Below are 16,143 nucleotides of genomic sequence, written 5' to 3'. Positions count from 1 at the left end.
AAACCATTTTGAAACCATATATTAATAGATCATTGCACAAATATTATATGGTTTAGCAGATAAGAAAATAAGCAACTTAGAAATAGCAAGTAGTACATTACTGCACTTAAAATAAAGTCCAAAAATAAACGGAATGAGTGAAAATAAGCAACTTAGAAATAGCAAGTAGTACATTTGAATTTTGTAAGTTAGGTTGGTTTGAGTGAAATTGGAGGGAGTGAATGAGAAAGCTTGGTTAAGATTTTGGAGCATTGTGGTGAAAAATGACATTCTTATTATTGTATAGGATAGGATATGTTAATAAAGTTTGTGACTAAAAACCCTAATTTGCCTGAATCTTTTTTTTCATTATTATTTATTATGATCCCAAATATTTGTTTGGTTATGTGTGGACCTAAACGATATAATGGTTATGTACTTATGTGTAGACCTAGAGATGAATCTCGATCGTGATTGGATGTACAACAGACTTGATAGTGATAATTATCTTAGGGAAACGTTTGTTGAAGGGGTTAAAGAGTTTATAACGTATGCTTGTGAGCAAGAATATTACAAACAATCTAAACTAGTGAAATGTCCATGCATCAAATGCAAGTTAGTGCCATATAAGGATGTCGATACTGTTAGGATTCATTTGTACATGCATGGATTTCGTCCGAATTATTATTGTTGGAGTTGTCATGGAGAAGAATACTTTGAGGGCACGAGAGAAGGTGTTGAGTCAAGCTCTAGTGGATTGGATTCGAATCCTTTTACAGACATGATAATGGATGCATTTGGCCCTCAATTTGAAGGTTTAAATGAAGAGAGCTTCCAGAATTTAGAAGAAGAGCCACATCCAGAAGCAAAAAAGTTTTTTGATATGCTACTAAATGCTCAGAAGCCTCTCTATGATGGGTGCAAAGAATCTTTAATGTCGGTAGCATCGAGGGTTACAAATTTGAAGTGCGAGTATAACATTCCTCATCGAGCTGTGGATGGTTTCACATCATTAATGAGAGACATATGTCCCGACAAAAGTAATATGACAAAGACTTTTCGTGCCACAAAAAAATTGCTCAAGGGTCTTGAACTTCCGCATCAAAAGATTGACGTATGCCCTAATGGGTGTTTGTTGTTCTGGAAGGACCAATCACATCTTCAAAAGTGTCCTGTATGCAACGAAGATCGATACAAGAAAAGAGTTAAAGGGAAGCGTGTCGCAAAGAAGCAACTGATATACTTCCCTGTCACACCAAGGTTACAAAGGTTGTATGCTATTAAGGCCACCGCCACAGAAATGAGATGGCATGTAGAGAATCCACGAGAAGAGGGTATTATGGCTCACCCTTGTGATGGAGAAGCATGGAAGCATTTTGATAACACCTATAAAGAGTTCGCCGCCGAACCTCGCAATGTTCGTCTTGGGTTGTGTACGGATGGTTTTTCCCCGTTTGGCAATTCAGGGAAAAGTTACTCATGTTGGCCTGTTATTCTTACACCTTATAACTTGCCACCGGGTTTGTGTATGAAAAGACCTTTTCTATTCTTGAGCTTGATTATCCCAGGCCCAAAGAGTCCTAAAGGAAAGCTTGACGTATACTTACAACCTCTAGTGGAGGAGTTGAAACAGTTGTGGAATGTTGGAGCTATGACTTATGACGTGTCAAAGAAGCAAAATTTTAACATGAAGGCAGCTCTATTGTGGACTGTGAGTGACTTTCCAGCTTACGGTATGCTATCCGGGTGGAGTACTGTTGGGAGGTTGGCATGTCCTTATTGCATGGAGAATACAAAGTCTTTCACTTTGAAACATGGTCATAAGCAAACATGGTTTGATTGCCATCGTCAATTTCTACCTGAAGATCATGTTTTTCGAAAGAACAAAAGTGGTTTCACCAAAAATAAGGCAGAATACTCCCCACCCCACCAAGGTTGAGTGGTGATGAACTGTGGGAGCGTGTGTCACACTTGCCAAAAACAATTGGTCATTGTGAGTTAGCTCGAGATAAAACACATAATTGGATGAAGCAAAGCATATTTTGGGAACTTCCTTATTGGCGAAAGCTTTTGGTTCGGCATAACTTAGATGTGATGCATGTCGAGAAAAACTTTTTTAATCAATTAATCCATACAGTTATGAATGTTAAGGGAAAAACCAAGGATAATAAAGAAGCTAGGAAAGATTTGGCTCTACATTGCAAACGACGACGACTACATCTGCACGATGATAGTGGTGCTAGTAGTAGTAAAACGAGAGATAAGATGCATGAAGCTTGTTTTACACTTAGCAAGGAGAAAAGGAAAGCTTTATGTGAGTGGATCAAGAAATTGAAATTCCCTGATGGATATGCGTCCAACCTAAGCAGATGTGTAGATCTAAATGAGGGCAAATTGTTTGGCATGAAAAGCCATGATTGCCACGTGTTCATGCAGAGGTTGCTTCCAGTTGCATTGAAAGAGTTGCTTCCGGTCAATGTGTGGAAGACAATTACTGAAATAAGCCAGTTTTTTAGGGATATAAGCTCATCACTGTTGAAAGTGGAGGATGTGGATATGTTGGAGAAAAATATTCCAGAGATCATTTGCAAACTAGAGAGAATTTTCCCACCCTCGTTCTTCAATGTTATGGAACATTTGCCTGTTCACTTGCCGTATGAGACAAAAGTCGGAGGACCCGTCCAGTATAGGTGGATGTATCCATTTGAAAGGTAAATAGTAGGACATAGTACCTTCTTTTTCCTCCCCCCGTCCTTAAATATAATTATAACTCACTCGATCACCTATTCTAAAAAACTCTATAATTATAATTTTCAAATTATTAATCATACGTTTTGGGTTTACAATTACTACAGGTTCCTCCATCATTTAAAAAGAAAAATTGGTAACAAAGCTCGAGTGGAAGGTTCTATTTGCAATGCATATCTTACGGAGGAGATATCTAACTTTTGCACCCATTATTTTGAGCCAAACATTGACACAAAGGCTAGAGACATGTGTCGAAATGTATATGAAGGTGATGAAGGGCAAGTGGATGTAAATGTTCCTGAGTTGTTCTCTTGGAATACAGGACACACCTCTAAAAAGGGAACTAAAAGCTTTTTGGTTGATGTTGACTATCGTGCGGCCCATGGCTACATCCTTTCAAATTGTGAGCTCTTACAAGATTATGAAAGGTAACCACCATTATAACTCACTTAAGAACTCACTTGAAAGAGAAATTCCTTCTTAATACCTTAAAAGTCAAAGTAATTATTCTTTCAAGCAGGTTGTTTGAAGAGGAAATGGTTAAACAAATCCACGTGTTAGTGTCAATGATGTGTGGAGGAAGTTTGAGCATAAATTCCAAGGATGGTTCAAGCAATATGTAAGCATAATCTTATAAATCATGGTATTTTTTATTTTTTTTATTTTTAGTTAACTCCACAAATTGAAACGTACTTAATATTTTGGTAGGTTTTGAGTTCCGATAACGAGAAAGGAATAATTAGGACTCTTGCTATTGGTCCATCAAGAGCTGTTCAGAAATATAAGCATTATTATGTCAACGGCTATAATTTTCATACTTACGAATATGGGAAGGATAAGCCTACTATGAATTATGGAGTTTGTGTGAAGAGTTTGGAGGAGGTGAGCTATTATGGAATACTTGAGGAGGTCATTGAGTTGATGTATGTGGGGCCAACACAGTTTTATAAAGCCATGTTGTTTAAGTGTTCCTGGTTTGACTCGGGAAATGGTACAAATGTGCATCCGCAATATAAGCTTGTCGAGGTTAACCATACAAAGAAGTATCCTAGATATGACCCTTTTGTGTTAGCCTATCAAGCAGAACAAGTATATTTTGCACCATACCCGAGCTTAAAAAGGGATCGAGATCAATGGTGGGCCGTGTTTCAAATGAAGGCTAGATCAATAGTTGATGCTCCTTTGGACCCATTAGCATTTCAGGAGGAGCGAAATGAGAACCCACCGCAATTATCTGAGCTAAATGAGGATGATTTTGTCCATGCTCACACGAACGAAGATGAAATGGAAGGTGTTAGTGAAGAGGATGAAGACTTGGATGATAATATTGAAGAGGAAGAGGATGAAGACTTGGATGATAATATTGAAGAGGAAGAGGAGTTCAGTTCCGAAACGTCCGAGCTTGATCAACATTCATCTATTGATACTTCATCTAATGGACACAACTTGCTTGGTTCGAAAAAAAAAGGGCAGTGCAAAAACTTCCGAGCTTCAGAAATCCGCTACTGATCAAATCCACGATAAGATTGTACCTTCGCCGAGTACTAGAGAAGTGAATCCAACCCTAGCTGAACTTACCAACAGTTCGAGAAAAACTGGTGTTCCCCGTGCATGTTTGGATGATGGAAGCAAGTCTTCTAAAGTCTTGCAAAGTATAGCAAGGAAGATTCGTGACGGAGGAAAGGCTAAGGAGCCATCGAAAAAGCAGAAACTTCAAGTTCTAGTGCCACACAACCACCAGCAGACAATTTATCTTCATCTGATTACTCGGAAGGAGAGAGCAAAGGTGTGGCTTAATATTGCAGTCAATAATTCTTTTTGTGCATCAGTTTGGTCATTGGATTGCCAATGTAATGGGGAATTTTGCTCTGTTTCATTGGTGTTCTTACATCTGCTGATTTACTGAAATTATAGTGTGTTGTGACTGCAATGTCTTCGCAAGTGAACTCTTCCTGTTGTTTAAACTCTATAGCTTAGTACTACAATCTTATTATGGTACAGCTTTTGAAGTTAATTGATTTCATTGTAAGCATTTTATGTGGATGTTATTTGTGTCTAAATCTTTTTTTTTTTTCGATGTCTTTTGCCATATTCTTCAAAAGGTAATGGAAGGACCAAAGCAAAGTAAGTGCAACAATTTCAGCTACGTTTTTTAGTTTCATCTGTTCCTATATTTAAGACAGAATATTCATCCATCCAGCTACGTTCTGACTTTCTTATTTCAGGTATTCAGGAATAAGTTGGAGTTAATTTGCTGCTGCAAAAGTTTCTTTGTCGTTACCCCCACCTGATCTTCCGGAGATTGCATTTGCTGGTAATTGATTTCTTTCCTGGTTTTCTGTGCCTTTTCATATTTCTTAACCTGGCTAGCGAGATTAGGGATTCATGTACACATGGATCACGAAAGCTTCTTGAGTTCTCAAAACATTGACTCCCAAGTTCCTCCTTCTTTAGCCATTTTGTGTATTGAGCTAATAAAGGACAATTTAATCAGCTAATTCACTTACTTTTCTTGTGCTTAATTTTGCTAGTCTCATTTGGGAAATGCCGTGTATTCTTTGCTAAATTTTGGACATGAAAGAAGATGTCGTGCTGCAACTATATTCTAGCTGGCTGGAAATGTTCCTTTTATTTCTCTTTGATCAGCATATATATGATATGCAAATTGAAATCATACTAATCCATAATCTTTGATCAGCCTGTCCGTTTCTGCACTAGTTTATCGTTAGTTAGCGAAAACTGCAAAATTTATCAGCCTTTTGATTGTCAGATAGATTTAGAGCATATTCCCGGTGTTTAGATTGTGTTGGATTTATGTAGAGTAAGAGCTAGTAGGTTGCTGGACAAAGGTAAAGGCTTAAGACAAAGGTAATGTTGGTTTCCATGGACCATGGTTCTGATATCATTCCAGGATTTCCAGCTTCAAGCTTAATATGGAAATACCTTATTAATTATACCATGTACCCTCATCTATGGTGTTTCCTTGGTGGTTATTACTAGGTTACTGATGAACTGCTGCTGTCTGTACTGTTGCAGATGCTGCTACAGTTGTTGTGTCGTACTTCGTTGGTTCTACAGATAAATCTCTACAAGTCTCAAATTCTGTTCTTCTCCATTTGTGCTCAGTTAGCCAGGAGTCAAGATGCAATAGAGATTGTAAGCCAAAGCTGCAGGGAAGTAGGGAATTCATAGTAGCAGTTGAAGACCTTATGTTACAATTGGTTGTTTGAGCTCCTTTTAGGCACTTTTTACCAAAATTACTATGGTTAACTTTTACTAAGGGTTGTCTTACCTTTATGGCTTTCAAAGTGTTGTTTTCTAGGGGTTTGTTTGTTTTAGCTTGTACAAACGCTATTTCCTTTGAGTTTAATACAATGATTTTTTACCACAAAAAATAGAACTCATTGGGTTATATAAAGTAATATATGTTGCAAATATTATTATCTTAAAAATGCTTTGTCACCAATAAATTAAGAAAGTGGCTAATTTTACAACTGACATTTTGGTTGCAACATAGGAACTAATACATTTAGTACCAATTTAGCGACTAAAATTACTTAGTCACTAAACTACGACGGAATTAGCCAGTACCTATTAGTACCAATTTAGCGACTGCTTAAATGTTTGTTGTTAATTTGTCACTATATGATACAGTTACTAAACTGTCACGAGATAGTTGGTTGTTAATTTGTGACCACATGATACGGTCACTAAATTGCCACGAAATTGGTGGTCGTTAATTTGTGACCGCGTAATACGGTCACTACATTGCCACGAAATAACAATCACAAATTAGGCACTAATAAAGTGTCGGTCGCTACATAGTAACTAGAAGATCCGGTCACAAAATAGCGATGACTACTAATCAGTCATCAAATAAACACAGATTTAGTGGTTACCATATGGTGACTGATAATATTGTCGGTCGCAAAACTGAGACAGTTAAAATTTTGCGACCAGGTCTTTAGCGACGGAACAAATCAGTCACAAATCCGTCGCTAAAGACGTTTTGCGACTGAATTTTGATATTTAGCGACCGATTTTTCCGTCACTAAATGCCTCTTTTCTTGTAGTGGGGGCATGTGGTGAATTATAAACATGACTTAACGGAGGACTAACGGAAGGTCGGATTAGGGGTATTTGGTTCAAACTTAGGCAAAAATAGGGGTATATTATGTGATTCAAAAGACGCGAGTGTATTTGGTGCATTCTTGCAAACCTCAGGGGTATTTCATGAAAAAACCGTTTAATTTAACATCTTAAATTTACAAACTTTTGCGTTCGAAAAACTAAAACCTCCGAAAAGTCATAGTTAGGCTTCGAATTTGGGAATTCTGGGTTCGGCCAAAAACTACTAATTTTGTCAAAGTTTTAGAATGCCTTTTACATGCGGAATTGACACAAAAATCACTCGCTTTGGTTGAGTAACGAACATTCTGCCGAAAAACTGTGTACATATTATTAAATAAACGCAATTTGCAATTAATTAACAATTACGAAAATTAATAACCCCTTTTAATTCCTTGCAAATTTGTAATATTTAACCATGTTTATGCAATTTAGATTATGAAAATAATAAGAGGCTCGTGATACCACTGTTAGGTTATGATACATATGACAAAACATAAATCATGCGGAAAAACCATAAAGCCAGGAAAACATATTATTTACACATAATCATTTAGCATAGTTTAGATGCATACACTTTGTTGCGTGCCCTCCCTAGCTGCGCCCGATCCGAACAAGAACAAGTCTTTAGGACTCCAAGTGTCGTCCCTCCGTAGATAGTCCACAGCACGTCCGGATCCGCCTTAAGCTTGACTAACTAGAATCGCCCTTAAGGTAGCTTAGGAATTTCAACTATTTAGGTGCAAGTGTATGGCTAATTTTTCTTCAAAATCTTACCTTTAGAATACTTCAATTGTGTCTATAAATTATGACCCTAGGCTCCTATTTATAGAGGTATGGAAAAGGAATCATAATCCTACTAGGATTTGGATTTATTAATTAGAATCCAACTTGAACTCTAAATAATAAATTTAATCTATTAGGATTAGGATTTAATCAATACACGAATTCCGATAGGATTAGGATTCGTTACGAACATGAGCATCGTAAGGCCACGAGCATCGCACCACCCGCGCAGGCCTTGCGGCCCACACGAGCAGTCGCTGCTCGCAGCCCAACAGCACGCTTAGCGTGCGCGCGCCAAGGCCTTGCTGGGCCTGGCCTTGCGCTGGGCCTGGCGAGGCGTGGCAGCTCCATGTTGGGCGCTCGGCTTGCTGGGCGCGGGCCTGGCTTCGTGCTGGGCCTTCGTCTAGCAAGCCTCGTCCGATGCTAATTCGTACGATGCGCTTCCGATTAAATTCCCGGTTCCGGAATTCATTTCCGATACGAACAATATTTAATATTTCCGATTCCGGAATTAATTTCCGTTTCGAACAAATATTTAATATTTCCGTTTCCGGAATTATTTTCCGATTCCGATAATATTTCCGATTCCGACAATATTTCCGTTTCCGGCAATATTTCAGATTCCGGCAATATTCCATTTCCAATAATATTTTCCGATACGTACCATGTTTCTGTTTCCGGCAACATCTACGACTTGGATAATATTTATATTTCCGATACGATCCATATTTCCGTTTCCGGCAATATCATCGTTTCCGGAGTATTCATTTCTTGCTTGTGACGATCTTAGCTCCCACTGAAACCAAGATCCATCGATTCCGAATATCAATAGATGGAGTATTTAATGCCATTAAATACTTGATCCGTTTACGTACTATTTGTGTGACCCTACGGGTTCAGTCAAGAGTAAGCTGTGGATTAATATCATTAATTCCACTTGAACTGCAGCGGCCTCTAGCTAGGCATTCAGCTCACTTGATCTTACTGAATTATTAACTTGTTAATTAATACTGAACCGCATTTATTAGACTTAATATTATATGCATATTTGGACCAAGGGCATTATTTCCTTCAGTATCTACTATGTTTATTGTAGTGTCATAAGCAAGGTTGTCATGATCAGGATCCTACCTTTGATCAGTGAAGGGGGTAGGATCGGATCAGTAGAATCGGATCGTAGGATTATAATCCTAATACATAATAAATATAATGTTTATATTATTAAAATGCAATGTAAAATCATGTATTCAAGTAATCTTAATAAAGATCAGTTTTTGCTCACATAAGATTAATACTTGTGTAGATTCAAGTGAAATTAATAAGATGTGTGCAAGGTTGTTGAAATTAAGATTTTAGTTATGATCAACTTCAAGTCTTAATTGATAAAATTAAATGAATTTCTTTACATTTTAGTAAAAATGATACTCCGTACTTCTTTTTTTTAGGAAATTTTGGTATTTATTACCCTAAAAATACCTCACTCGATCTTGTATTTACTATCTTATGAAAATTTTATTTTAATTTACTACCTTAGAGTATGTTTTTGTTTTGGAATCACTACCACTTTACAGTATTCTCATTTTAAAATTAAGATATCTTTTTCGTTTCTTAATCGTTTAAAGTGATTCAAAGTTCATTATTTTCCTTTTTCTATTAGGATTTCAATGGGATTAACATTTCAAAATAATTCGTTTGATAATTCGAAAATATTTTAAAATTTTACAAATATTATTTAATTTGTTACAAACAATATTTAAAAACAATTCTCTAAGGAATCCTTACACATATAAATGAGAAGAATGGATTTTGTATCACATTAATTTATTAAGAAACGAAAGAGATATCTTAATTTTTTTTAAATGAGAAAACTGTAAAGTGGTAGTGATTACAAACAAAAACATATACTCCGTACTTTAAAGTAGTAAATTAAAATACAATTTTCATAAGGTAGTAAATACAAAAGTGGTGTATTTTTAAGGTGGTAATTAAATACCAAAAAAATTCCCTTTTTATAACTAATTTATTGATAGAAGTATGATATTTCTAATGATATGTGATTACGAACTATTTAGTAATAAAAAAAAATGATTTATTATCTTAAAATATTGTATGCTAGATCGTATCGATAGATCGTATTAAGATACTACCGCTCAAAAATTTCATCGAGATAAGATCCTACCTAATATCGGAATCGGTGGTGTGTTTTTGGATCGTAGAGTCGTAGGGTCGTAAGATCCGAATAGAGAGTTTAACAACCATGGTCATAAGATTGAGTCAAATGGACATTTCATCATTTTATTACTTGGTTATAACCATATATATTGCGACGAACTTAGGGTGCATCTGTTTATCAAAAAAAAAAAACTTAGGGTGCATCTATGTGCGGACGGGGGGTGGGGGTAGCTAGGCCATGGAACCCCCCCCCCCCCCCCCCCCCCCCCCCCCCCCCCCCCCTAACCCCTAACGCTGTGAATAAGAATCTAATGTTGCAATAATAACCACAAAACATGAGTAGTTGAGATTGTTAATGTAATCTAATAACACAATATAATGTGCTAGTCCATCTCATGATCTAACCCCAATGCAATTTTATTTCGCGGTTCTTCACTTCTTTGCTTTGAACATACTTTTTAATTTTATTTGGCCTCCCATCTATAAGCTCTTCCACTCATATCTATTACTATATATTAAAACACAAATTCTTGTTTATAATGGGTGTACAATAAATATTGTACACCGGAGTAAAAGTTGACTCAAAATGCTTAAAAGTTACATTTATATATGTAAAAGTTATCTATTTTTTAATGATAAATTTTTTCATTTGAATAAATATTATTTCTTCAAAATCACTAATAATGTATAAATTAATCATTTAACCCTTTAAAATGTTTATCTATCAATTTTTTTATTTTATAATATAAAAGTTACAGGAAAATAGGTTAAAGTTATGAAAAACTGCATAAAAGTTATCTTGGTGTACAATAAATTTATTGTAAACCTTGTGCGCGCAAGACCTTTTGATATTAAAATAGACACTAGGAATAACACGTGTTAATTCCTGGTGCGATTTTTTTCCGCCGAAAACCACTTTCCAAAAAAAGTGTGTTTGTTTTATTTTTATTTTTATTCTCTACCTTTTTTTATAACTAGTTATGTATGAAAACAAATTTTAGTTTATAAATTATGACAATAATAGATACGACGTTATAATAATTATTCTAAATTGGTAATATTTTAGTCAAATCACTATATCAATAATGGAAAATATATCACTCAGTATTTTGGTCAAATTGTCATATTAGCATTTTAAATATGCATATTAGATGAATAAATTTAAACGAGTATGTTAAAAACGATATAACTATGCAGCAGTTTGGGAGATATTCAGGTAAATATTTTGTGAAAAAATGATCAAAATCCGTGCGTGCACGGGATTTAATCTAGTATATTAAAAACTAAAGTTAGACTCTAATTATATAAATTTATGCAAGAGTGAATACGGGAGCAAATGTTGTCTGTATTGATTGAGATTTGAGTATTGTTTATGTAATTTATGGAGACAATTATTAATTTTTGGTACTTATCGTGTTTGTGTAATACTAATTATTGTTGAAATATTGTTTTATTTTTAGTTTGAGAACTACGAGAACATTGAAAATATGTTGCATTTTTTGATTTTGGAATATGTTATATTGTAGAAAATATGACTAGCTAGGAATACTTGATATGGGAGCATATGACAACATTACAGTAAGATATGCGGAAAAAAAATATCTTATAATAGGTACATGCGGGTAAAAATGGTGGGTAGATATACACGTAGGTGGTGGAGCGGCTACGGTTTTAGAAACATACTCACATAGGCGGGTGTAGATGTAAAAAATATACCCACTGTAGGTGACGGGTAGGTAGCAGGTGTAAATTTTTTTGGCAGGTACGGGGGCGGGTGAGGGAACCCCGTACCCGCCACACCCAATTGCCATCCCTAGACATTAATATGATTTTAATTAATTGTTTTACAAATTAAAAGCACTTTTTATAGTTTTAAAGCACATTTTTACAAATGAAAAAGAAAAGTGTTGCAAGTAAAAAAAATGGAAGATATATAAGTATGTGATTTTAAATTGTTAATGTGCTTTTAAATTGTTAAAATATTTTTTTAAATAGGTAAAATGTGCTTTTAAGCAGTAAAATTGTAATTTTCAATACCAATTGCATGTAGAATTATATACAACTAGGTACACCTTCTATTTTGTTACGAGTCCAACATATTCTCTTTATAACAAGTCTCCAAAATTGAAAACGTAAAACTTCATTGAAACAATTAAACAACTGATTATTTAAATGTAAAATTAACAACTAATGCTTCCTTAAAAAGTGTTTGTTTGGTTTTGATAGAGTATAAAACTAATCTTGGGACTTCAACTATCAGCTTAAGTTTTTGGTTGAGTTGGTCCTTTGACATGGTACCAGAGCTAAAAAAAAGTGTTTGTTTGTTAACATGGGAAGTTAAGGCTTTTTGATTCCCAATGTTTTCTAATGTCTATGGGACGACACAACATGTCAAAGTGCATATTTTCTGCTCCCGCTCTCCCTTAAATTTTGTTTGCGTTTTCACTTAGGGTAGATGGCACATAACAAGAAAAGGAGAGCGGGAGTGTGAGTGTGAGTGTGAGTAATTTTCAGCAAACTAAAACAAAAATATGAAATCAGAAAAAGAAGTTTTAAACTTTTTGTTATCATTCAAAATCAACATGTTTAATATGGGTAGTATTACTGTGTTTTAGGTCATGATTATTTAATATGGGTAGTATTACTGTGTTTTAGGTCATGATTAAATCTAAGTCATATGACTTTAGATCAGAATCATAAAACTAAAAATAAAAACCGACAATGATATTGAAAGAGTTTTTGTGTTCAACAAATTAAGGGGAAGAAAATAGGGCCTAACAACCGGAAATTAAAAGTACTCCCTCCATCTTATAACGCTTCCTAGCTGGTCGATGTTTTTCATGGTAATTAAGAAACTTAAAACATTGTATGATTTGCATTTGTATTTTTATAGGAAAGTACACAATTTAATTTTGGGAGAACATAAAATAATTAATTTTTTGTTGTATTCAAGTCATCCTTGAATTAAACATAAAGAAAAACACTTTTTCCGTGTATATTTTATTCTTATTTTATTCTATGTACGTGGTCATATTTTTTTATAAAAGTTTAGGATAAATTTATTATTAAAAAAGTATTTATAAGAGTATTTTAGAAAGAAACATTGAAATAAAAAGATCATTTTAGAACACCATGAAAAGAATTGGAAAATTCATGCATTATGGGAAGGAAGAGTAGGTATTACTTGAAAAAACATTACTAAATAAGGAATAACCAAAGCAAAATGGCAATAAACTAAACGTGAGGAGAAATTTTTTAAAAAGCTTTTTAATACCAAGTGGGTTGTTCCTCAAAAAAAAAAAAATTATCAAGTTGGATAAATATATTCCACAGATCCTTAATTTTGGCAAAGAAGACGGCACAACATTTTTACAATATATTCCATCGATCCCAAAGAAATCGGGATAACAATTATTAAAAGCCTTAAGTAGAAGGCAACCCATGTGTCTTTTGTCTCATAACAACTGAATTATACGTACGTATAATGGAGAAGTTGAAACCTTCAATAACAAACTCAAACCCTCTTACACCTCTTACGTTCTTGGAGAGGGCAGCTCTTGTCTACAATGACTCCCCCTCCATCATATATAACAACACCACCTACACTTGGTCTCAAACTAACCACCGATGTCTCAAAGCCGCCTCCACTATCTCCGCCCTCGGAATTGGGAGGCACCACGTCGTGTCGGTGGTGTCCCCTAATGTCCCTGCTGCCTATGAGTTGCACTTTGCAGTTCCCATGGCGGGAGCCATTCTCAACAATATCAACACTCGACTGAATCCTACCACTATCTCGGTTCTCCTCCATCACGGAGAATCAAAAGTCGTGTTTGTTTATCATCAACTATGCTCTCTTGTACTTGAAGCAATCTCCCTTCTTCCAACTAATCATATCACCCCCGTCCTCTTGTTGTACTCATTTCGGATGAAGATAATACTTCACCAACCCCAAGAGAATGTTGTGGCACTTATGAGGACTTAATTGAGAGAGGAGATCCAATGTTCAAATGGGTCGAACCGGTGAGTGAGTGGGATCCAATTGTGCTCAACTATACATCAGGGACAACATCATCACCTAAGGGCGTAGTCCATTCTCATCGAGGGTCCTATCTCTCATCCCTTGACGCGCTCATAGACTGGTCTGTACCAAAACAACCCATATATTTATGGACCTTACCAATGTTTCATGTAAATGGATGGTCCTTCACTTGGGCTATGGCGGCTTTAGGGGCTACTAATATTTGCGTCGGACAATTCGACGCTGCTAAAGTTTTCTATCTTATAACACGCCATCAAGTGACTCACATGTGCGCTGCCCCTGTGGTGCTTAACATGCTTATTAATCAATCCAAAGCCAAAGCCAAAGCCAAAGGCGCTGCTCAAATGCTGACAAGGACAGTCCACGTCCTCACAGCCGGGTCCACTCCACCGGCGTCAGTAATCCACGAAGCTGAAACACTTGGATTTGTTGTTAGCCATGGTTATGGATTGACTGAGACCGGTGGTGTAAACGTTTCTTGTGTTTGGAAGACTAAATGGAATGAACTTTCTTCCAATGAGAGAGCTAAATTGAGAGCTCGCCAAGGAGTTCAATTCGCACCCTAATTGGGATAACCTCTTTAGACGTAGTTGATACAACCACGAACAAATCAGTAAATCGCGATGGAAAAACAATTGGGGAGATTGTTATGAGAGGGAGTTCTGTGATGCTTGGATACTTAAAAAACCCTCAAGGTACATCAAAATGTATGGGTGACAATGATGGTTGGTTTAGGACTGGTGATCTTGGTATAATGCACCCGGATGGATATGTTGAGATCAAAGATCAAAGATCAAAGATCAAAGATCGATTGAAAGATATAATTATAAGTGGAGGTGAGAATATTAGTAGCATTGAGGTTGAGTCAGTGCTATATAGTTTTCCAGGGGTGAATGAAGCAGCAGTAGTGGCTCAACCTCATGAGATTTGGGGAGAGACACCTTGTGCATTTGTGTCCTTTAAAACAAATATTGGGGAGAGGCTTCCGACTGAGAGGGAGATTATTGAGTATTGTAGGTCAAGATTACCTCGTTATATGCTACCTAAACGGGTTGTTTATATGGATGAACTCCCTAAGACTTCAACAGGAAAGATTCAGAAATTTGTGCTAAGGAAAATGGTCATCAATCCAACACAACCAAGTCGTCTGTAAATTTGATTATTAAGGAGGGACAAGTATATCGGACGTATTATCTTTCCATCCTTGGTCATTTTACTTGTGTAATGCTCAAAACTAAATTAACTATATATTTGAAATTGTATAATTTATAAACTAAACTATTGACATCAAACATAATGTACTATTGTTTTTCATTTTGTATCACTAGCAAACGATACTCAAGTGAAAATTGTTAGATTATATTGATTATTGTGTTCTAAATTGTTCAATTGTATAAGTAGTATAATGTTGGATTATGTTGATGATTAAGGGGAGTATTATAGGCAATAATCAAATTATGTTGATGCATGATTAAGAGGAGTATTATAGGTATCATTGATTATTCAGAGAGACATCAAAGAGTCATAACTCCAGAGGTCATCTATTTCAAAATTCAAAGTAGAGATAAAATAGAGCTAGAGATAACAAATGCCTAGTCGTCTTGTCTTTACTTGCAACTAAAGACAGAATCGATTTATGCAGTAACAGAAGTCAAAGCCTCCAAAATCTAATTACCAACTACGAGTTGGTGCAATGGTAACTTAAGGCTCATGTCAACTTGGTCTTGACACTTTGATAATTATACAATGTTGACATTTTGCTGTGATAAAATGGGCTTGGCCTTGACTTGGGTCAGGTAATTTCCCCATCGAGAAACCTCATTTGTAGACCCAAATCGACCACCCCTTGATTTCACGAATGAGTCTACAGCGAACGTCATGTACCGTTATGTACCGAAAGCGATATGTACTGCTATGTATTACTAAATAATCATTAATTAATAATAAAGATTAATTATTAAATAAACCTCCTTTCTCTCTAAAAAAAAAAAAAAAAAAAAAAAAGCACCTATGTGATTATCTCCTTCAACTCCCCAGCCTTCTCTTCCATTCTGCCTCTTTCTCTCTATTTAAAAATTCATGTCTGCTACACCATTAACACCACCACTCATACCCGCAGAAAGTTGCGACCAGTTTAAATGTCTTCGTCTCTCTGCTTCAACTCCCCGAACCTTCATATATATTCTGGTCCAATTGAATTTTTTTTCACTTCTTTTTCTTCTCTTCGGCAGAAAAAGAAATGAATAGTTAATTGCTTCATATCTCTTCAGCAAATTATCGAGTGATTGAAC

At 35.7% G+C, this 16,143-nt stretch overlaps 1 protein-coding gene and 1 pseudogene across 1 annotated transcript; both read left to right on the top strand.

Annotated features, from left to right (window-relative positions):
* Nucleotides 1-406: 406 nt before the first annotated feature.
* LOC110796027 (uncharacterized) lies at nucleotides 407-1,918 on the top strand. The gene has a single exon (XM_022001056.2). It carries the CDS (start codon nucleotides 407-409, stop codon nucleotides 1,916-1,918), a length of 1,512 nt encoding a protein of 503 aa, XP_021856748.2.
* Nucleotides 1,919-13,103: 11,185 nt separating this feature from the next.
* On the top strand, nucleotides 13,104-15,278 carry LOC110796020 (2-methylpropanoate--CoA ligase CCL4-like; annotated as a pseudogene).
* Nucleotides 15,279-16,143: the final 865 nt, after the last annotated feature.

Source organism: Spinacia oleracea, chromosome 6 (assembly GCF_020520425.1).
Source record: "Spinacia oleracea cultivar Varoflay chromosome 6, BTI_SOV_V1, whole genome shotgun sequence".
In the NCBI taxonomy this organism is placed as follows: domain Eukaryota; kingdom Viridiplantae; phylum Streptophyta; class Magnoliopsida; order Caryophyllales; family Amaranthaceae; genus Spinacia; species Spinacia oleracea.
This window is presented reverse-complemented; position numbering and strand designations above follow the sequence as displayed.

What these genes read in the sequence shown, in the direction of transcription:
- LOC110796027 (XM_022001056.2), top strand. Translation starts at nt 407, where the DNA reads ATGGTTATGTACTTATGTGTAGACCTAGAGATGAATCTCGATCGTGAT.